The sequence below is a fragment of the Amphiura filiformis genome, chromosome 14 (assembly GCF_039555335.1).
Source record: "Amphiura filiformis chromosome 14, Afil_fr2py, whole genome shotgun sequence".
Taxonomy (NCBI): Eukaryota; Metazoa; Echinodermata; class Ophiuroidea; order Amphilepidida; family Amphiuridae; genus Amphiura; species Amphiura filiformis.
Genome location: NC_092641.1, coordinates 64,842,154 through 64,866,152, shown reverse-complemented (window position 1 = coordinate 64,866,152; position 23,999 = coordinate 64,842,154). Strand labels below are relative to the sequence as shown.

At 37.2% G+C, this 23,999-nt stretch overlaps 1 protein-coding gene across 1 annotated transcript in view; it reads left to right on the top strand.

The window, feature by feature from the left end:
- Positions 1-23,999, top strand: part of LOC140170443 (HAUS augmin-like complex subunit 5) — a 51,520-nt gene that overhangs the window by 3,816 nt on the left and 23,705 nt on the right. The window contains exons 2-4 of the mRNA XM_072193812.1: positions 17,033-17,160; positions 22,654-22,749; positions 23,586-23,764. Of these exons, the coding sequence (XP_072049913.1) occupies positions 17,039-17,160; positions 22,654-22,749; positions 23,586-23,764 (397 nt within the window). The 5' untranslated portion in view covers positions 17,033-17,038. The remainder of the gene's footprint in view (positions 1-17,032; positions 17,161-22,653; positions 22,750-23,585; positions 23,765-23,999) is intronic.

Genomic DNA, 23,999 nt, shown 5'->3' with positions numbered 1-23,999 from the left:
GTAGTTTTTTTGAAAACAACACTGTTGGGATCATCTAAGCTGTTATTTTCTTGTGTGTATTGAATTAATGATTCTATGCAGCAGATATTGTAGATTAATCACACATTCATTTTTTTCACCCATTTGTTAAGTATGGTGTTAACTTGCATGTGAAGCCTCTGAAACAGGCTTTCTTGGGTATCAGTAAATTTTTCAAACATTAACCATAATATCATTTTTTTTTTTTTACATTTATGACATTCTGCACATATCAAGTAACAATTACAATGCAGATATCAATATGGAACACACTAATTTAGATGTGCAACTTAATAGATGATAATTAATCTTATTGTTGTTTCGGAGGCTTCATTTGTTTCGGAGGCTTCAAGTGTTAACGGAAAGTTTGTATTGGGTCCCATTTTCAAACGGCGATATATATCTCCACGATTTAAAAACAAGTGACTTGAGGATCTACTTTAATACATTTTGATAAATAGATTGCATGAGCTCTTTTATTTATATTTGCCCAAGCTAGCTGAACAGTTTGTTTCGGAGGCTTCAAAAAAGTTAACGGAAAAACGGCTCTTTGAAGTCAATATTTTATAAAAATTTTAAAAGCTTGCAAATCGACTAATTTTAGTTACCCATTTCAAGTTAAGATATCAACTGTTATGAATCAAGAAGAAGTGAAGAAATAACCAAGAATTATGAACCAAAGCTATACCCACAAAGTTTGTTAACAATTGTTAACGGAAAATGAAGCCTCGAAACGACAAATATCAAGTCCGGTTCTCAAAAATACAGGGCTGTTCACAATTAAATCTAATGTGGCAGTGTTTACTGAACATATGACCATACTTTCAGGATAAGAAAAATTATCAATGAACTAACTGAAGAAAACACAGGCTTTTACAAAAATGTTACTGTTTTTTATAGTTTTTCAAAATGGCAATATTAAGTACATTTAAGCCTGCTAAAACTGAACGCAGTAACTCCTAAAGATGATTATGCTACCCAAGGTAGCTGCTAACTAGATGACTTATGTGGCCAAAAATCATGGAATTCTGTGGCTTTATAAGAACACTACGGATCAAAATGTTAAAAATCCAAAGTTACACCCTTTACCGTGAAAATGACCATGTATGTATATGTTTATACTGATATGGGGTCAGTCCATGTCGAAACAGATTGAGTGTACACCCACCCTCTTGGATTTTGCTCTCCTTTGGCTCAGGGGTACCTTTCATGGATCCCTAGGTGAGGTCACAAGAAAAAATTCAAATTCCATTTCGCTTATGAATGGCGGGCAATCAAAGTTTGGCGACCTCGACCAAAATTGTGAATTTAAGGGTCCAAATGACAAAGTGCTCTCTTTGAGGGGCACTTTCTTCTTAATTGAATCAGTTGTGATCCTCTTTTGAATGTGGTCACTCACTGGCTGTGTCTGAAATACCTAATGCCAAAAAAGATAGATTTGAATTTCGTTGGGATTTCAGAGGGGTCAAAATCAGCACTTCGTACTGTTCAATCAAATTATCTTGATTTTGAAGGACCCATGATAATGTCACAGTGCACTTATAGGTCCTAATTATGTTCAGAATGGATTAACCATATGCCAATGTCTATGAGCAATTAAAAAAAAAGAGAAATTTCTAGACCCCTACAGAATTTTAGGCCACCCCTAAAGTGGTTCAGCCACAAATGGCACTTAAAGTCGGCAAATTTTGACCCCTAATAACTTTAGGTGTACACCAGATATGAATTTCTAGTCTTTTGCATCTGAAAGAATGTAGTTTAATGTTACTAGGAACATAAGATTTGTGTTGTATTTGTTGTGGTTTAGTATTGAGTTGACGCTTTCAAAAATAGTCATTTTTGCCTAACATACCATGCATACAGGATACGGTACAAAATGCCAATTTTAGTATGATATTTGTTTATATTTTTGATCACTTTATAGCCATTTGTATTATTTATCCTGATATTTCAAGTTGCTCTTGAGTCAAGTAATAAGAAAACACTACTTTCTAATCCTCTGTATGGATTTTTAAGGGGTCAAAATGCACTTCCTGGCAACGATGCACATGCAAAGTACAGGTTATGGGGTCAAATTTTCAGAATGCTCCCAATTATGTCAAGTAATATATCAAATTACTCGTATGGTCATGAGGATTCCAAAAATGTATAGTTTGTTATGTGTCAGACCTTTCAGAAGGGTGCTATGACGAAAAATGTTCATATGTCAACGACCTTTTGAAAGTATCAAAACACAAAAATACAAAACAAATCTTATGTTCCTAGTAACATAAGACTACATTCTTTCAGATGCAAAAGACTAGAAATTCATATCTGGTGTACACCTAAAGTTATTAGGTGTCAAAATTTGCCGATTTTAAGCGCCATTTGTGGCTGAACCACTTTAGGGGGGCCTAAAATTCTGTAGGGGGTCTAGAAATTTCTCTTTTTTTGAATTGCTCATAGACATTGGCACATGGTTAATCCATTCTGAACATAATTAGGACCTATAAGTGCACTGTCCTTCAAAATCAAAGATAATTTGATTGAACAGTATGAAGTGCTGATTTTGACCCCTCTGAAATCCCAACGAAATTCAAATCAATCTTTTTTGGCATTAGGCATTTCAGACACAGCCAGTGAGTGACCACATTCAAAAAGAGGGTCACAACTGATTTAATTAAGAAGAAAATGCCTCTCAAAGAGAGCGCTTTGTCATTTGGACACCTTAAATTCCCAATTTTGGTCAAGGTCGCCAAACTTAGATGGCCCGCCATTCGAAACGAAATTGAATTTGAATTTTTTCAGACCTCACCTAGGGGTCCATGAAAGGTACCCCTGAGCCAAAGGAGAGCATAATCCAAGAGGGTGGGTGTACACTCAGTCTGTTTTGACATGGACTGACCCTATGGTTAGTGTTTCTTGGAAAGTAATCGGTTTGCGTTAAAAAGACGATTTTGTGAAAAATGTTTCAACTAACCCCAATCTCCCCTACTGTCCCCGCCCATGTCAGCCGGGCTGAGTAAACTCTCGTGCCTTCAAAGCTAAAGGGCTGTTATGCTTCCGTCAATTGCAAGCCCGGCTACAGTATCTGTATCTGTATCTGGGTCTCCAGCAAAACGGTAGATCCGCATCCCACTAGAGTTTGGACGAGTCGCGGAGCTAGATGACGTAGTTTTGCTTTCCCCCCTTAACAAGATGATCAGCGACGGCTGTCTTGAATTGTTCTAGTTTGGTTATATTAATGATGGCCTCTGGGAGATCATTCCAATGGGGGATGGTTGATGGATAAAAACTGGTACTGTAGACCTTAGACTTGGCATGGACCCGGTGGTATTGAAACGGAGAGCCAAAATGCGATTTCAGATTTTTGGCCTGTTTTTAAGCTTACCTCCTGTGTGTTTGTCTATTGCAGAAATACGAAAATTTAGCAAGATTGTCAAATTCATATTTAGAGAAAAGTCACGATGCTCACGTGTTCGTGGTAGTTTTTGATAGTTATTATACATTTTAAAATGATTGCATGGCTCTGCACAAGGTATATTTTTGTAAATATTTGTATTTGATGACCAGTCCGGTCGTCCGAGATGTCGAGTGTTGAAAATACGGCAGAGAAAATTTGTCACGTCGTACGAGCAAAATTGGCTTCAAATTTCACTACTTCCGCTAGAATTGTACTGTGATCTTATAATATTGTGTAAATAATTTTGTCAGGAAAACAATAAGGTATTACATACCGTCTATGAGTAAATATTCATGATGAAATTCAGGTTTTTCTTGTGTTTGTTTACAGAATTTTGGATTTGTCATTTTGAAACTCCCCGGCCAGCAATCGTCTGGGACCGTAAACAAGTTTTCCTAAAAATTGTAAATTTTCTTAAAAACAACTTTTGTTGATCAAACTTTGGATTATTTAAGATGTAATTGTTTAAGGATGTAGAATTTTAAGATATTTTGGAGTATTTTTATGTTTTACATGGTCAAAAATGGTGTCATCAGTTTGTTTAGCAATTGTTCTAGTTATTAAATTGTTGATTTCGTCATGTTCAAATCTTTTCGAAAGTGAGCGCCTGACGCGGAGTGACTGCGCGATATCCATAGTAACGGAGCTTACGCTTTGAACGCAGCCGCCAAAGGTTCCATGAACGCGTTCAGGAGAGTATAAAAGGCCATGTACGACGCAAGAAATTTCAGTTTGTCGGGTGGGCTCCTTCCCACCCGTGCATGCAAGGGCCATGCAACAGCCGGACTTTGATCTAGGCTAGGCTCAAAATATTGCATTGCAGCTTGGACACAAGCTTGGGCGTGAAATATCCCCAAAGTCCAATTGCAGCTTGGACACAAGCTTGGGCGTGAAATATCCCCAAAGTCCAATATTGCAGCTTGGACACAAGCTTGGGCGTGAAATATCCCCAAAGTCCAATTGCAGCTTGGACACAAGCTTGGGCGTGAAATATCCCCAAAGTCCAATTAAAAAGCACTGTGTTTTGTGCATTACGGCATGGCAAGCTCGTATTTGGTGTATAGGCATGGATACTCTGAAGTAGGCCTTGGCCTAGCCTATGACTATGTCATGTGATGAGAGATTCTGTTGATTTAAATTGTATTTTTATGCTTCTCGATTATTCAAGCAGATAGTATATACTTTTCGGCAGCATTTATTAGTAATTTATTTGGATTTAAAAGAAATAAATAAGGAAATATCGTCATGATCAACAACAGAGATTGTGTATTTACCAGTGTTTACTTGTATTTTATGAATTGTGATGTGATAAGACAAATATGAAAGCAAAATAACAATACAAGAGTTAACAAAAGAAGCAAATATAAAACAGAATTGTCAAGTCTCATTTTTACCTGTTAGCCTACTCCTTTCTTGCATCACTGGTTTAACATATCTTGGGGGAGAATTCTAGTCTGTGATACTACGCTACCACTTGTATGTTTAGAAGGCTAGTCTTCTCCATCAGTCGTTTACATAAGTATTAGGGGCAAGCTCGGTCCCGTTACAGTATGAATACTGGTGGGATCTCCGGTGGGTTCTGGTTTGAGTTTTGAGTTCATGTTGCACATCCACAAGTTCATGGGTAATTTTATACAATACAGCATGTTGAGCCGGGCTATTGTGCGTCTGGTTTCAAGCAGTGGCCATCCGAGTTCTTGAAGCATGGCTGTCATGCTAGCTTTCCTAGTGTAGTTGTTACAACACATTCTGGCTGCAAATCTCTGTATACCTTCAAGCTGTTTCTTTTCTCCTTCAGTAAATGGAGCCCAACCGCAAACACCGTATTCCAGCTTCGGGCGAACCAGAGATTGGTAAAGACGTGATTTCACATTCCTGCTACAAGACTTGAAGTTCCTTCTGATAATACCAGTGGTCTGCTTGGCATTGGTAGTGATCTTATTTATGGTCGTGCGTCATGAATTGCACAGGTACATGTATATGAAAAGGTGGTGGTGTTACATTTAAAAAAGAAATGGTCTCATTTTGTTGCTAATTTATCTACCTAAAACTGTGGAAAGTAAAACTTCACGCTGTATTTACTTTTTGAGATATTGCAATTCAAATGATGCAAAGTCAGGGGTGGTGGTGCCTTCGCGTTGAGGTGCCTACGGTTGAGGTGTGTGTTAAAGTATAGGGAATATTGATTTTCAGTGCCTCTCAAATTTATTTTTTACTGTAACTTCATAACCCAGCAAGGTATTAGGATGAATTATGTACCATTGTTTTGGTATTTATGTCTAGTAGGTAACTTGACCAATTTTATTCCAAGCTGGTTTAATTTGTTGTAAATGTGCTGCATTCTGTGTCATGGGTTCTAGGCTTTTCCTATACGTTACTGTACTAAGCATGCATTTGTGCTCCGAAATGTTCTGAATGTCATATTTCTTGAAGAAGTTACCCTACTTCTGTAAAAGTTAACATTTTTTAGAAGGAAATTTGATGAGGAATTCAAATATGCCATTGGTTTTGTGTAGGACATGAAGGAAAAAAGTTTTGATTGATAATGTCATAAAAATCATAAAAATTTATGTACGACTTTTGAACACCCTGTATCTCAGTTAGGCTACATAACTCATCTTTACAAGTTTGCTTTTTTTGAGAGCCTACAATGTTATTAGCACATCTAAAAAGGTTTTAGCAGAACAGAGTTGTTAGGTTAAAACCGCCCCGGTTTTAACCGGGCGGTTAAAACCGGTTTAAACCGGGCAGTTTTGACCACTAAAAAGTGGTCAAAACTGGTCAAAACCCATTGTGATACTTAAAAGTCACCATTTAAAATGCAGTAATTCAAGACAAATAACTTCCCAATACAACCCAAGCCCATTTACATGAACAGAAAGGAACATTTAGTGATAATACATAATTTGAGTTAATAGCATTCTGAATATGCTGAAGTGACATCTAGGCGTACCGGTACATCATGATGATGTACATACAGTATAGGCCTGTAATGTAAAACTTTACATTTTAACATTACTTACGAATTACTAGCAAGAAGGTAGAAAATTTTGCCTATTAATTGTTATTCTTGTTAACCATTGTTTTTAAGATATCAACTTCCTAGATAGCCTATATAACATACAAAATAAACAGACTTTGCATTTTTCTTTGTTTTATACAAAAATAAGACTAAATCAATAATTAGGATCATTTCTCAGGGATCAGTGTATGATTTGGTAACATAAATAATTAATCTAATTAATATTAATTAAGTCAGCAGTATAAGAAAATATAAACGAAATGGAATTTGGTATTGTAAATTGTTTAAAACAAGGATTGTTAGAGAGTGTGCAGACTGCTACTTTACCATGTTTACAAAATTATGAGATCTCAAGCAAACTGTTCCTTTAAGTTGTTAATTTGACTGATCAAAACCCAATTAGCATTGGAAGTCATTAGCAAAACTATGTAATTGCAAGAAGTTTCTTTTCTATCACAATCACAGTATTTATGCCATATGTGGAATCGCTTTTAGTATTGACCAGTTTTGACCGGTTTAAACCAGGTTTTGTCCGGTTTTAACCTGGTTTTAACCGCTTTGTGGACAAAACAGGTTTTGACCGCCCAACTTAACAACCCTGTAGCAGAACAGGTGTTTATGTTAGTGAGTAAGAGAGGAACCAATTTTTTTACTTTTTGAACGAAAATGTAACTTTTCCACCCTATATAATATTTGTGGCACCCTGTATATCAACTTAAAAGTTGAACAATTGTCTTCCTTACACTTTCAGCTTTATGATGATATAAAAATTGTAGGTTTCTGACAAACATGAGATGAATTACAATCATTTTTGTGTGAAAGCGTGATTAATTTTCTAATTTTGAGCATGTAACGCATTTGGCCCCCAATTCATGACACATGACCATATGTGAGATGACCAGGTGCAATCACTGTTGAAGATAAACCCAAGATATGGGTGGTTGGTTGTAGTCTGCAGAGGTCTGCCATTGATTTCATAAGGGTGGATAGCTGGGTTCTTCTTGGTGGTCATGTGCATGACAAAGCATTTGTCAGAGTTGAATTTCATCTCCCACTCACTTTCCCATCTACACAGGGCATCCAGGTCACTCTGAAGAGAGGCAGCATCTGACGAGGAATTAACTTCCCTATGTACAAAAGCCCATCATCTGCAAAAAGCCTGGTCATGAAGGAATATCGTTCACGTAAAGGAGGAACAGTAGCGGGCCGAGGACTGTGCCCTGGGGCACACCTGATAAAACTTCTGCTGATGTAGAACATTCTCCTTCAAGAACTACTTTTCTGCTAACGTGATGTTAGGAACCCTGAGATCCAGTTGTAAATATGTCCAGTAATACCGTAGTGTCTCAATTTCAGGAGAAGTCTTTGATGGGGGACGCGATCAAACGCCTTAGAAAAATCTAATAAAATTGCGTCAATCTGCTTTCCTTTTTCGATTAATTTCGCGATATCATCGACTGTAGTGAGTAGCTGGGTGTCGCAACCTCTACATCTCCTAAAGCCATGTTGGCAGTCATTAAGTATGTTGTGATGCTCAAGATGGTACATTATATGGCGGTGGATGACATGTTCAAGACACTTGCACACAACGGACGTGAGCGACATAGGACGATAATTACTTGCATCGCTTTTGGGCTATTTCATTATAAATGACACGTTCACAAAAATGGCTTTTATCATATCTGGTTGATATAATTAGGGTGATAATGCAGTGTTATTAACTTAATTCTAAGTATGCCACAAACTACAAGCTACATGAGCATTTTTACAGAATTCTGTCTATTTTTTGCATAAAAAAATTGCCAAAAGGTACATTTTTAACCCAATTTTGGAGTCCGATTTCATTTTGCCCATGTATTCTGAATAAATTCTTTGAAAAATTAGGTACATTCTATGGCAATGTGCTTGTTGCAATGAAAATATGATATGTGGAACATCATGCAAGTTGAATGGTGAAAATTGGTGCAAAAATGTTAAAATTCAGAGATTCTTGCAAAATTGGCATTTTATGTTAAATAAAAAAAATGAGTGTCCTCTCCAATTCATGCCTCCATTTTTGTTAACATTAAAGAGGAAATATAAACCCTTACCCTACCTGTATAATCTGTGTTATATTACCAATTGATGGGACAGGGCACTGATTGAGGAATTCATTTATTTTACATACAGTAGACCACTTGTTCTTGATACCACAGTTCCGCGTTAAAAATTTGTCCTCTCCAGAACTGAAGTTAATTACTAATTGTTGAAATAAGAAGGATTATATCATAGAATGTGAAATTTGTAGAGGAAGAGTGGTCTTCCTTCTACCAAGGTGGCACATGATTTGGTATTTGTTGCATTTTTGCAAGCCTGTATCCACGATTCTGTTTGCAATTTAACAAATGTCCTCTCCAGCACAATTATGTCATTTCCATGAATTGGTAAACAAACTAAAAAATAAAAATTTCAAAGAGCCAAACCCACAAGAAATTTTTTGCATTTTATTGCAAATTATGCTTACAAACCACTTTAGTGTTCAAATTATTGTCCAGTTGTTGAGAACACATATGATATTATTCTGCATTGAACTTGGTTAGCTAAGAATTGCAATATTCCTAATTTAACCAGAATATTAACCCTGTTTGTAGTGGATTTTAAATGCTGGGGATCTTTTATGCAATAATATTGATGCAATAATATTGATGCAGCTATTTCTAAAGTTAAAGTATGCTTTATTATGTGTTAAAAAATGTGTCCTATCCAGAACAAATGACACAGGAGGGTCTTTTATTTTAGGTTTTCCATGACTAGTACAACAGATTGACGCAGAATACTCACTTATGCATCAGTGTAGCTATTGGGCAGGACAAAATGACTATTTCATGAATTTTTCATGTGAAGATAAAGTTTATCCTTAAAATATGTAGTAATTTTGCACCATTTATCTGGATTAGTATCAATTTACTAATTGTTTTATATTGAAACTGGCATATTTAAGACACTGAAGTGTAAAGGAACATACAACAATTATTACAGACTAAATATGAATAAGTATGAACCCAATGTTGGTTACATATACTCTTTCAAAGTTGTGTATTAAATTGTTTAAAAAATGTCCCTCCAGACGGCAGCTATGTTTTACACAGCAAAAATTCAATTTAATTTTTTTTTTTAATGGTTCCTGAGGGTTTGACGCCTAATATTTTGAGAATTATTGACACACCATCTGAACTTTGAAATGATAATGAATTTGCATGAAATAAATGAGTTTGAATTTTGACCCCTTTTGGGACTCAATGTTGTCATTTATAATGAAATAGCCCTTTTACTGCCTTTTTTGAACACAGGAGACACATTAGCAGTAGTCCAATCATCTGGGAGTTCACCAGTTGATATAGATTGTAAGATTGATTAAAAAGAGCTGACAAAAGTGGAGCTAATTCCACGCTACATTCTAAAAGGATTTTATTAGGAATGTTGTCTGGCCCAGAGGCCTTGGAGGGATTGAGATCATGCAGAAGTTTCTCTATGCCAGCAGCCGTGATTTCAAGCGGATCAATATCAGGAAAAATCTGTTGTCGTCCGGGAAGGTTTGACGTATCTTCGCGGGTAAAGACGGATTTGAAAAATGAGTTCAAAACATTTGCTTTGCTAACATGATCGGAGACGGTTTCGGTGCCATTTTTTAATGGGTGCACACCAACATTGTCCGTTCGCTTTGATTTTACATACTTCCAAAATTTCTTTGGGTTCTGCTGGAGGTCTTCTTCAAGCCTAGCGGAGATATATTCATTGTGGGCTTTATTCAAGTTCCTCTTATACGCTTTCCGGGTGCTTTTGAAGAGTTTGGAATCTTCAGGATTTTTTGATTTACATTGTTTATTATACAGTCTTTGGAGCTTTCTGCTTTGGCGACGAAGTGCGGGGGAGAACCAAGGCAGATTAAACCTGGTGGAGGAGTATTTGGAAGGAATATTTTTCAGTAAGCTGCATAAGGGAATCTCTCAGGTGGATCCAACTTTCATTAACAGATCTTGACTTCATGTCTTGGAGAAAACACTGACCAAAGGTTTGCAAACCCTTACGAAGATCTTGGAACAGGTTCATCAGGTTTGGTAATTAACAAATGAAAAGTTTTTTTGTTTGTCAAAACCAGTTGAAGAAACTTACATTTCTTGTTGACAGTTTCGTCAGTGAACCACTGACTTTCTCGAAGCTTGGTGTTGTTGTGATGATCCAACAGCTGATGACTGGCGGAAGTTATATCACTTCCGTAGCATTGTTAGTCTTGCTACAAGTCTCCAACAGTGGATCAAACATGTGACTCAGATTGTAGACCCCCTCGTCTCTGTTCATAACTCCTCGCCCCCTTCTCCTGATCTGGATTGATTCTTTTATCCATCTCGCTTTCCTATCACTTTCTCTCTCTAAGATTTTTGCCTCCCCCAATTATTAATATGATTAGCCCTGGCTATGTGGTCACTAATAGCTGAGTTCTTGAAATGGCTCTCGGATTCCTTTCTTTTTGATCTTGTGTATTTTTGTTGACTCGCCTTCTCTGCCTCCCTTCTGTGTTCATCCATGCGTGTGCCAAAAGTTCTTTTTGTTTCACCAACATAAGTTAGGTCAGCAGCTACCGCAAGGGATTTCAGAGACACAATTAGGGGTTTTTACCGGCTCTTGCTTGTCTTTTGGGTGGACCACCATTTTTCGGATCGTGCTATGTGGTCTCATGGTCGCTTATGATATCATGTTTCTTGAGTGTTCTGCTAATTCTTTCTGACACTCCCGCTACATAGGGGATCACTACTAGACCTTTACTTTTTTGATCAGAAGTAGTGCTCTTATTTTTCTTAGTCTTTCTTTGTTGTTTTTCTTCCATTTGTTTCTTGACTCTGTCTATTGTCCATTTGGGATAGCCACATTTGGCTAGGGCCTGTCTTATATGCGCTTCTTCTTTGATTTTATCCTCCTCCTCAGTCACTATTCTATCCTTCCTGTCAAGTAAGGTACGTACCACACCCATTTTCTGGTGGAGTGGATGATGGGAAGTGAAAGACAAGTATTGGTCAGTGTGAGTCTTTTTTCTATAAACCATGAGTTTGATGGACTTGTCAGGTTTCCGAACTATGAGCCTGTCTAGGAATGGGATTTTTTGATCTTGTTCCAAAAGACAAGCAAGAGCCGGTAAAAACCCCTAATTGTGTCTACGAAATCCCTTGCGGTAGCTGCGACCTAACTTATGTTGGTGAAACAAAAAGAACTTTTGGCACACACATGCAGAAGGGAGGCAGAGAAGGCGAGTCAACAAAAATACACAAGATCAAAAAGAAAGGAATCCGAGAGCCATTTCAAGAACTCAGCTATTAGTGACCTCGTAGCCAGGGCTAATCATATTATCAATTGGGGGGAGGCAAAAATCTTAGAGAGAGAAAGTGATAGGAAAGCGAGATGGATAAAAGAATCAATCCAGATCAGGAGAAGGGGGCGAGGAGTTATGAACAGAGACGAGGGGGTCTACAATCTGAGTCACGTGTTTGATCCACTGTTGGAGACTTGTAGCAAGACTAACAATGCTACCGGAAGTGATATAACTTCCCGCCAGTCATCAGCTGTTGGATCATCACAACAACACCAAGCTTCGAGAAAGTCAGTGGTTCACTGCATGACGAAACTGTCAGCAAGAAATGTAAGTTTCTTCAACTGGTTTTGACAAACAAAAAAACTTTTCACTTACGAAGATCATCAAATTTACCTTTTTTATATAGGAAAAATTTGTGACGAGCAGGTTTGGCTGTTGAACACCCGGTGTTAACATGGATCTTCACAATGCTATGGTCATTTAATCCGTGTAATACCTTAGTGTACTCAATAATAGTGGGATTAGAAACAAGGAACAGATCCAGAATGCTATCTTTCCGGGTTGGCTCGGTAACAAGTTGATCGAGGCTGAAGAAGTTGCAGATGTCAATAAATTTCTTACATTGAGCAGTAAAATTGCTACCAGTTTTAACAGACTGGTCAGGCCAATTTATACATCTGTTACGTTCGCTGCCACCTTATCTTCTTAATAAAACTATGAAATCACACCATCAGGCGAAGTTTTACCATAATTCTTAGACTAGTTAGAGTCCTTTTATTTCTCTCTCCATCCTCTCTCTCCTCTTTTCTTCCCATTCCATAGTTTTACGACATCGCGGTCGGACATTACATTCAAAAGTGAATTACAATAATAAAATACATTCGCAATCATGGCGCTCACGCAAATCTGCGGACATAGCGCGCAACGCCGCGTACTAGTTTGAGCGCATATTGCAATTAATCGCGCATTGATAACATTACCACATGACACTCCCACCGCTGCCACCATGTTACGTTCGCTGCCACCTTATCTTCTTAATAAAACTATGAAATCACACCATCAGGCGAAGTTTTACCATAATTCTTAGACTAGTTAGAGTCTTTTTATTTCTCTCTCCATCCTCTCTCTCCTCTTTTCTTCCCATTCCATAGTTTTACGACATCGCGGTCGGACATTACATTCAAAAGTGAATTACAATAATAAAATACATTCGCAATCATGGCGCTACGCAAATCTGCGGACATAGCGCGCCACACCGCGTACTAGTTTGAGCGCATATTGCAATTAATCGCGCATTGATAACATTACCACATGACAACATCTTTGAGGTTAAAATCACCTCCTAGCCATATTTCACAGTTTCCTTTAGTTTTCTGGTGGAGTTTGGAGAGAGACAAATTCAGCAAATCAATTGGTTCATGCGAGGTGTCAGGGTTGTAGAATGCCCCAACATACACTTTTTTCTTTGGGCCACATTCAACACGAACCCAAATACATTCAGAGTCAGAATTCAAATCATCAAGAAGATGACAGGAGAGGCCTTTGACGGCTATCAAGACTCCTCCCCAGCCATCAGGACGATCTTTTCTAAAGATGGCATACTCAGGTGGAAATAACTCGGCATCAAGGATGGAACTGTTTAGCCAAGTTTCGGTGCCAATTACAATGTCTGGCTTTTGTTCATGAAGAATTGACAGGAACTCAATTGTTTTGTTTTTTATACTTTGAAAGTTTATATTTAAAATGGTGAGTTTCTTCGCTCTAGTCTTTTTTTCTGGTTTAGTCTTATTTGCATGCTTTTCTTTAGGAGTGCGAGCAGAGTCAAGTCTCTTGGTTTTGCCTTTGTTTAACTTTGGGGATGATGTAGCAAGTGGTTGCACATCATTCAGTGACTGATCCGAATCCAAAGGGCTAAACGGGTTTTCCGTTTGAAAATCAAAATCAATATTGATCAATGAGTCAGAGTAATTTGGATGTCCACATCCATCACAAATCCAGGACGTGCTTGTATTAGCAAGAAGGTTGTAAGTTTTACTACTCATGTTGATACAGGTAGCATGGTTCCATTTTTCACACTCTTCACACTGGATACCCTTTACAGGATAATACCCTACTTCATCACCACAGATTCCACACGGTGCTGGAGGGTCATTAAATGAGGAGCCTGATGGAGGGCCTGCATTTGGATTAACGTCATTGCCAAGACCAATAATCAGAACATGGGTCCATGATAGACCTCTTGAGTTTTTAAGAGTTTTGATGAATTGTTTACGTGAAAGCATAGTTGTTCCAAGAAGATTTGTAGTACCAAAAATCACATCATCATCACAGTCGGCAAATCTTAAGTCTATAGTTGTACTTACAGTCTTGTAGTCCCTAGTGTTCCCAATACGAGCTCAAGTGAGCACTAATCCAATAACAAAATAACTAATGGTAGGCTTCATACTAAATATACAGGCTGATAAAAACTTTGCACTTAAATGTTGAGTACGATGTAACTGTAGTGACTATACAAGATGGCTGATTTCACATACAGAACTATTTCAGTGTTCACAGAATTGTTTAAAAATGTCATAAAAACACAGTAACGATGAACAATAAACCAACACGCGAATCCTCAAACATATATAAATGCTTAAAAATACGATTAAAGACCAGGATGGCCGGAGGAAACGCGGAAAATAAAGGATTTAAAAGCTAAAAAATCCCCGCAAAATTAAAAGTCGTCTAGCTCTGTGACAGCGCCCTCAATCGAAAAAACAGTACCAGCACAATCAAACTTGCACCATTGGCACTGTACAAATAATTAAGAGAACACACCAGGTACCACCACCATGATGATCAATTGCACAGTTGGGAAACCACCAACCAACAGTATACACAGACATGACAGCTGCTCACATTACAACCCCATGCACTGAACTGACCAATCAGGTGCATGGATTTTCAAGAAAATTTGTTCTGGACTATGAAAAATGCTCATGCATATTACGTTTGTCCATCAACATTTGACTGTCTCCACTTGTACTTCCTACACAAGTAGCTTGAATAAACCTTAAACTTCCATAGAAAAACTTTGAAAATCTCCGAAAAATTTGTAATTTTTTACAAAAAGGTCTTGAAATTTGAGTAATGTTGGTTCATGTTGGGAATACTCTCAATCATCTGGGAATCATACAATGAGGGAATAAATTCAATCTATTCAACCAGATTCACGTACCTTGGAGCAACCAACGTTGCGGCCAGTACCACTGACAACCCAGCTGAAGGTCAATGGTACTGGCCGCAACGTTGGTTGCTCCAAGGCACGTGAATCTGGTTGAATAGATTGAATTTATTCCCTCATCAGTTACATGTGTTTCAATGGGATGTAATTTGAGCTGGTGATGTCATTGGGTTATAATGAGCTGTGGTTGATTCATTTGCATAAGTTGAATTTGTACAGAAGTTTGCTTGTGACCAGGTACCCGGGCACAGCGGGGACGTAGCGGGGGAGATTACCAAAGGCAATTGTAATAATCCCCGCTATGCCCCTGGTACAGTCCCGGATACCGGAGACGTACTTTCTAGTAATTTCAGGGTGACAGTCCCGGGTATTGTACTATTGTGTCTTCAGTGCCCGGGTCCCTGGTAGCCGGGCTTGCAATTGACGGAAGCATTACAAACAGCTATAGTTTTCCAGTTCCAATAATTGAAACTCCTGGCTCCGACCGGGAGTTCCAACAGGTGCTGTGTATGTACTGTGTTTATATGGCCAATTCCACCGTTACGGACGTTACAGATGCATGCAACTTACAACTTTCAAGTGAATAGCACACATGTTTGCTGTTCTAAGGATAACACTTTATTTCTTAGTATGCTACTAGTATACACTCTAATGTTCAATGTAATGAAGCAATTTTGTTTTGGCTTTCTTAGTTAATTAGCTACAACAATTAGAAGCGAGCGTTACGGACGTTACGTACGCAAAAGTGCCTGCCTATTTGACGGATGGTACATATCCTTAAATCTCTGTTCTGTTCTGTGATTTATTTTTTTCTGTTATCTATATTGAGGAAGCCCCGACTCCATTCTATGTAAACATGAAAAAATGGCATGAGCCAGTCCTTTAAAATATATACATGTGTGACTGGTGAGCGAGAGTCTAACTTAACCCTAATCCTAGTCAACCCTGTTTGTCATAGACTTCAGGTTATCATGATCAGTGGAGGAGATGAAATGTCCTGGTGTTTGTATCATTGGGTTGTAAACCATAGTTAAAATAACCTTAATCTTAGTTAACCCTGTTTGTCATCTGCAGGTTATCATGATGAGTGGAGGAGATGAAATGTCACAGCGTTTGCATCATTGGGCTGTATTTTAACCATAGTTAACTTATCCCTAATCCTAGTTAACTCTGTTTGTCATCTGCAGGTTATCATGATGAGTGGAGGAGATGAAATGTCACAGCGTTTGCATCATTGAGTTGTATTTTAACCCTAGTTAACTTAACCCTAATCCTAGTTAACTCTGTTTGTCATCTGCAGGTTATCATGATGAGTGGAGGAGATGAAATGTCACAGCGTTTGCATCATTGGGCTGTATTTTAACCATAGTTAACTTATCCCTAATCCTAGTTAACTCTGTTTGTCATCTGCAGGTTATCATGATGAGTGGAGGTGATGAAATGTTACAGCGTTTGCATCATTGGGCTGTATTTTAACCATAGTTAACTTATCCCTAATCCTAGTTAACACTGTTTGTCATCTGCAGGTTATCATGATGAGTGGAGGAGATGAAATGTCACAGCGTTTGCATCATTGGGCTGTATTTTAACCATAGTTAACTTATATCCCTAATCCTAGTTAACTCTGTTTGTCATCTTCAGGTTATCATGATGAGTGGAGGTGATGAAATGTCACAGTGTTTGCATCATTGGGCTGTATTTTAACCATAGTTAACTTATCCCTAATCCTAGTTAACTCTGTTTGTCATCTGCAGGTTAACATGATGAGTGGAGGTGATGAAATGTCACAGCGTTTGCATCATTGGGCTGTATTTTAACCATAGTTAACTTATCCCTAATCCTAGTTAACTCTGTTTGTCATCTGCAGGTTATCATGATGAGTGGAGGTGATGAAATGTCACAGCGTTTGCATCATTGGGCTGTATTTTAACCATAGTTAACTTATCCCTAATCCTAGTTAACTCTGTTTGTCATCTGCAGGTTATCATGATGAGTGGAGGTGATGAAATGTCACAGCGTTTGCATCATTGGGCTGTGAATGAAATGCATTTTACGCCATGTGGGAGACATGTTAATTCTGATATGCCAACCACTGATGAATTGGCCATGTGAGTACAAACCATAGTTAACTTACCCTTAACTCTAGTTAACCATGCATGGGAGACATTAATTCTGATATGCCAACCACTGATGAATTGGCCATGTGAGTACAAACCATAGTTAACTTACCCTTAACTTTAGTTAACCATGCCTGGGAGACATTAATTCTGATATGGCTCTGGTTTTTTTAACATGTATCAAAAGGCTAAATGACACTTTGGGAGACCCCAGCAGAAACACATGACCTATTTCCGGATAACTTTTTATATTTTTATGTAGTGTAGACCTAGGCTAATCTCCCATAGCTTAACAAAATTTGTCCCAGTTTTCTTTCTTTACTTGTGACAAGACCAAATGTCCAATTGTTAACGGAAATTTGTCAACCTAACAGAAGTGACTAATTTGTTTTGTTTACAAAATAAAACCAGATCAGCTCTGAGTATTCTGTTCAATATTTTATGAACACATGTTAGTACAAGATCCAAGAAATCCAAGATTTACCTAAATAATTTCTAACATGAACAAATTTTGAGCACTTGAAAATTATGTTTCGGACGTTACATTTTCCGTTAACAATCTTGCTCTATTTTTAACATGGTCTAAGTGATTGTTTTATCATGTAAAACATACACAAATACTTTAAATGTTTGCCTCAGGGCAATATAAATAATTGCAAGTGCAAATTTTGTATCGGTTGAATGTTTTCAAATTATGGTGAAGCATTACTTAAATGGGTCTCATTTTCCGTTAACAGTTTTGTAACATCCGAAAGAATACATATTGTCTTATAATTATGTGAAGAACAATACCAGCTTTGAATTTTCATTATTAAGTTGAAGTAGACATGACAACAAGTATCTAAATGAAAAATGATTTCACTTCCTCTTGACTTTATGTAAAATGTTGGCCACACAACATTTCCGTTAACAATGGTAACATCCGAATCAAATGTAACATCTGAGACAGAAAGAGTGACATTTTGTTGAAGAAATTTAATTAGAGGGGAAATAAAAGGGTCAAATGGATTGGAAATCATGGGAAGGCCATAGTAGAAATATTTTTTACCATACCCAGGTTTGTTCTTTGAGTGTGCAAACCGTTAACATGTCAAGTTTTTTTCGGATGTTACAAGGCAAAATGTTAACGGAAAGTGAGGCCAATAACAGGGCATTGTAAGAAGATTTTAGAATATACACTTAAATGAATGTGAATTTCTAGTAAATATGGTGTACATCCTCATTTTCCTAATATTGCTGACTCCATTTCACCTTTGTAAACCTTGCTAGTGGAAAAAATTACAAGTTGTTAGCTCTACAATATCTATTGCCTCTATGCATAGCACATAAGATAAAAAGCAACATAATTAATTTGGTTCACTCCTTTCAAATTAATTTCATTACTGACATATACACATGTCGTAAGAAATTTATTTTAAATTTGAAAAGCAACTTACACTGAATATTTCTCCATTACACTAGCAAAATACTTTGATTTAAAATGTGTTTCGGATGTTACCCATTTTTTGTTAACAAGTCCAAAATGAAGTTGTAATTTCAATAAACTTTATAATATTTTAGCATTAGATGATACATTTGTATCTAAAACTTATTGAAAATAATTAAGTAGCAATTTTGTCATAATCATTTATTTCAAAATTGAAAAAAGCTGCATTTTCATAAAAAAAATTATCATTTTAACATAAAATATATATAAGTATGTACATGTGTTAGGCCTATATTGGAATCACTATGCACATATACCCGAAACGAAGCAGGAGAAATATTTACTATGCTTCATACAGCTTCATTATGTCCGATAAAACAATAAATTATCAATGGAAACAAATTAACAACTAAGAAAAATACTCTTACAACAGAACAAGTTTCATGGGAATTATTTGTTAACACAGACTTATGAGCTGTTTTAATACGATCAGTTTTTGCATATTTTATATGTGTGCAAATGATAAATGATTGTGCCTTGCATTCAAAAATTTCTGAGTGTCCATCATGGCAACATACCTGTTGTATATGCAATGATCTCATGTTTGTTAATTCAACTTCCAACCATCAAACTTTGTAAAAATGTTAACATCATGTAACATCCGAATCACTGCCTTTAATTATACACATATTTGTACATATTTTGAATCATTTGAATAATTTCAACAGGTTTTCTGATTCAAAGTGATTGATATTATGCTAAAATAATGAAATGTCCCAAATGTTTCCCTCAATAAGTTCAATTAGATTGCAATTGCATGTTAACGTAATGTAACATCCGAAACACTCTTAAGTTGGGAAGACGTAAAAGAAAGCCTGATTATGATTGTAAGAAAGGTGTAGCCCTTTGTATTATCAACTTAATGCTCCAGGGAGCTAATTAATTTGGTTTATTATGATGTCCAGTGCACATTTACAATAAGGATGTGGGTAACAATGTATATGAATAAATGCCATATCAGTACATGTATACACATCTAAATAAAAAAATTTCTTCAGTAAGATGAAAATATCATTTAATGATGATTAGATTTTAAAGTGATAGGTTTAATCATCTGACAGTGATTATCATTTACATTTTTGAACTAATATGTGCTTAGAAATAGGGCCAGATACCTGCAAATAATGCATGTTAACAAAATAATGTAACATCCGAAACCCACGAGTATCTAGAGTTACATTTTTACTATAAAGGCATTATCAAACTTATTTTAATATGTCAGTACTTGGTTATCATTACCTTGTTCACATATGGATTAGCAATATATGTGGATGAAATTAATTACATTTAGAGCATATTTTTGGCCACCAAACCTGCTATTTTGCCCATTTTTCAGTTTCATATGCCTGAAAAGTTACCTAAAAGTGATCGCAGAATGGCCATATTTGGTCAATAGTAACTTGGACTCATTATTTTCCTATGACAACTAATTTGGTAACTAATGGGCATTACAGTAAGCAATATCTAGCTTTGGCAACAAGTTGCTTTTTTATGAAAAAATCTCATTTGGCCAAAGGGTCTACAAAGTTTACAGACCAAATGAACGGAATTAAGCTCCAAGTTTTCTATTTTCATAAAATTCAAGTCATCTGCTTTAAGAAATGACATATTTTAAGTGTCTTCTGTCAATTTCATTTTTACCCTCTCAGTTCACACTTTTGATACATGTTAAAAAAACCAGAGCCATATGCCAACCACTGATGAATTGGCCATGTGAGTACAAACCTTTGTTAACTTAACCCTAACCCTAGTTAACCATGCATGGGAGACATTAATTCTGATATGCCGACCACTGAAGAATTAGCCATGTGAGTACAAACCTTAGTTAACTTAACCCTAACCCTAGTTAACCATGCATGGGAGACATTATATGCCAACCACTGATTAACTGGCCATGTGAGTACAAACCATAGTTAACTTAATCCTAACCCTAGTTAACCATGCATGGGAGACATTAATTCTGATATGCCAACCACTGACGAATTGGCCATGTGAGTACAAACCCTTAACTTAACCCTAACCCTAGTTAACCATGCATGGGAGACATTAATTCTGATATATATGCCAACCACATGAATTGGCCATGTGAGTACAAATTAGTTAACTTAACCCTAACCCTAGTTAACCATGCATGGGAGACATTAATTCTGATATATGCCAACCACTGATGAATTGGCCATGTGAGTACAAATTAGTTAACTTAATCCTAACCCTAGTTAACCATGCATGGGAGACATTAATTCTGATATATGCCAACCACTGATGAATTGCCCATGTGAGTACAAACCTTAGTTAACTTAACCCTAGTTAACCATGCATGTGAGACATTAATTCTGATATGCCAACCACTGATGAATTGGCCATGTGAGTACAAACCATAGTTAACTTAATCCTAACCCTAGTTAAAACCATGCATGGGAGACATTAATTCTGATATGCCGACCACTGAAGAATTAGCCATGTGAGTACAAACCTTAGTTAACTTAACCCTAACCCTAGTTAACCATGCATGGGAGACATTGCTTCTGATATGCCAACCACTGATTAATTGGCCATGTGAGTACAAACCATAGTTAACTTAATCCTAACCCTAGTTAACCATGCATGGGAGACATTAATTCTGATATGCCAACCACTGACGAATTGGCCATGTGAGTACAAACCATAACTTAACCCTAACCCTAGTTAACCATGCATGGGAGACATTAATTCTGATATATGCCAACCACTGATGAATTGGCCATGTGAGTACAAATTAGTTAACTTAACCCTAACCCTAGTTAACCATGCATGGGAGACATTAATTCTGATATGCCAACCACTGATGAATTGGCCATGTGAGTACAAACCATAGTTAACTTAAGCCTAACCCTAGTTAACCATGCATGGGAGACATTATAATTCTGATATATGCCAACCACTGATGAATTGGCCATGTGAGTACAAACCATAGTTAACTTAAGCCTAACCCTAGTGAACCATGCATGGGAGACATTAATTCTGATATGCCAACCACTGATGGATTGGCCATGTGAGTACAAACCTTAGTTAACTTAACCCTAACCCTAGTGAACCATGCATGAGAGATATTAATTCTGATATGCCAACCACTGATGAATTGGCCTTGTGAGTACAAACCTTAAAACTTAATCCTAACCCTAGGTAACCATGTGGGAAACATGTTAATTCTGATATGCCAACCACTGATGATTTGTCCATGTGCAGGGTTTACTTTAACACACAATTTTACACATATTTACGTGATCACGCCCTTTCTGTACCCTTATGCAAAGTGATAAGTCCAACACGTACAAAATATTGAAAACGTACACATTCATAGAAAACCCCAATATTTTCATCTTGTAGTGAACTAGTGATAAACTGATAGACAGCGACACCCATTTGACCTTGTGAGTACATTGGGCTATTACATTTGAAATCCAGACTCCTCCGAGGAGGGTTACTCAGTTCAGTAATTACAATACTGGGTCTCCCATGAGACCCTGATTAATAATATAGAAACAAAATAAACGTTTAACATATTAAATAAAAGTGGGAGTGGCAGGTTTCAAAAAAGTTAACCCTAGCCAATTACATTTGAAACACATACTCCCTCTGTAGAAGACTTTCCTTAATGTTCCAGTGGTATGGCAGATTTCAAATGCAATGGCCCATTTTATTGTAGCTCTTCCATTTGACCCCCCCTGAGATTTGACCCCCCCTGGAAGGTTTTGGAATTTCAACCAAGTTCAACAGTGCACAATTATTCCAGATACAACCATTTTCAAAAGTAGAAAAGATAAATTCCAAACAAAATATTTATCTGCATCACATACTGTTGTAAAAGTTGCCTTGTGTATACGGATGTATCTTCCATAGGGGGTGTACGAATTTCAAATGGAATAGCCCACTTCCACTTGTTACTCATGCTTCCGTACTTACAATGTACGAATTATCTGAACTGTTGTTAATTTCTATTCTTGATTTTATAATTTCAGGGTTTGCCGTGGCAAGTTGCTAGACATCTGGGACTATGTGACAACCCATGTACACTCAGCACAGCGTGTACACAATGTCAAGTCTAATCTACTCCTGTATCCTTATTTATTCTGGCTGTGATGGTTATTTTATGTGTAGACTGATTAAGGTTCTGTGCTTATATAAGTTGCTAGACATCTGGGACTATGTAACAACCCATGTACACTCAGCACAGCGTGTACACAATGTCAAGTCTAATCTACTCCTGTATCCTTATTTATCCTGGCTGTGATGGTTATTTTATGTACAGTGTAGGTTGATTAAGGTTCTGTGCTTATATAAGTTGCTAGACATCTGGGACTATGTGACAACCCATGTACACTCAGCACAACGTGTACACAATGTCAAGTCTAATCTACTCCTGTATCCTTATTTATCCTGGCTGTGATGGTTATTTTATGTGTAGGCTGATTAAGGTTCTGTGCTTATATAAGTTGCTAGACATCTGGGACTATGTAACAACCCATGTACACTCAGCACAGCGTGTACACAATGTCAAGTCTAATCTACTCCTGTATCCTTATTTATTCTGGCTGTGATGGTTATTTTATGTTGGCCGATTAGGATTCTGTGCCTGTTTTATGTAATAAATATGGATTCCGTAAGGTGTGTGAGTGTGTGACTGTGAATGGTCAGCGACTTTCTGTACAATGGGCTATTCCAGTTGAAATCCATGCATCCCCTATGGATTATGACCTCAATCTTCCACACAGGGAGTGTGAATTTTAAGTTGGGTTACCTGAATGGGTGACTCCATTTGAAATCTAACTTATGTGTGGAAGATTAACCCTTAAACTGATATCAAAAAAGCTCAATGCACAAAGCAACTGCAAGCACAAATATCCCATGTGGTATTTTCTCTGATAATAGCTTTCTTAACAAGAAATCCCAGGAATAATGCGCGTGCCGCATATCGGGTGAAGTACAAAGGGGATCGCAAGTATTCACAACAACGCGCAGAGAAACTGGAGAAGAAGAGAGCGTTGATAGCACAGCTTGCTACAGCAAAGACTGATATGCAGCATCTTAGCAGAGAAGTGGAAAGAATGCAGACAGACATTGGTGATAAAGGTAAGGTCTGGGAAGAGGTGGTAAGAATGCAGACAGACATTGGTGATAAAGGTAAGGTCTGGGAAGAGGTGGTAAGAAATAGAATGCAGACATATTGGTGATAAAGGTATGTACAGTACATTGTAAGGTCTGGGAAGAGGTGGCAAGAATGCAGAGATATTGGTGATAAAGGTATGGTCTGGGAAGAGGTGGCAATCACAGTTGATTGCTTCAGCCTTCTTTTTTCTCTCGATCA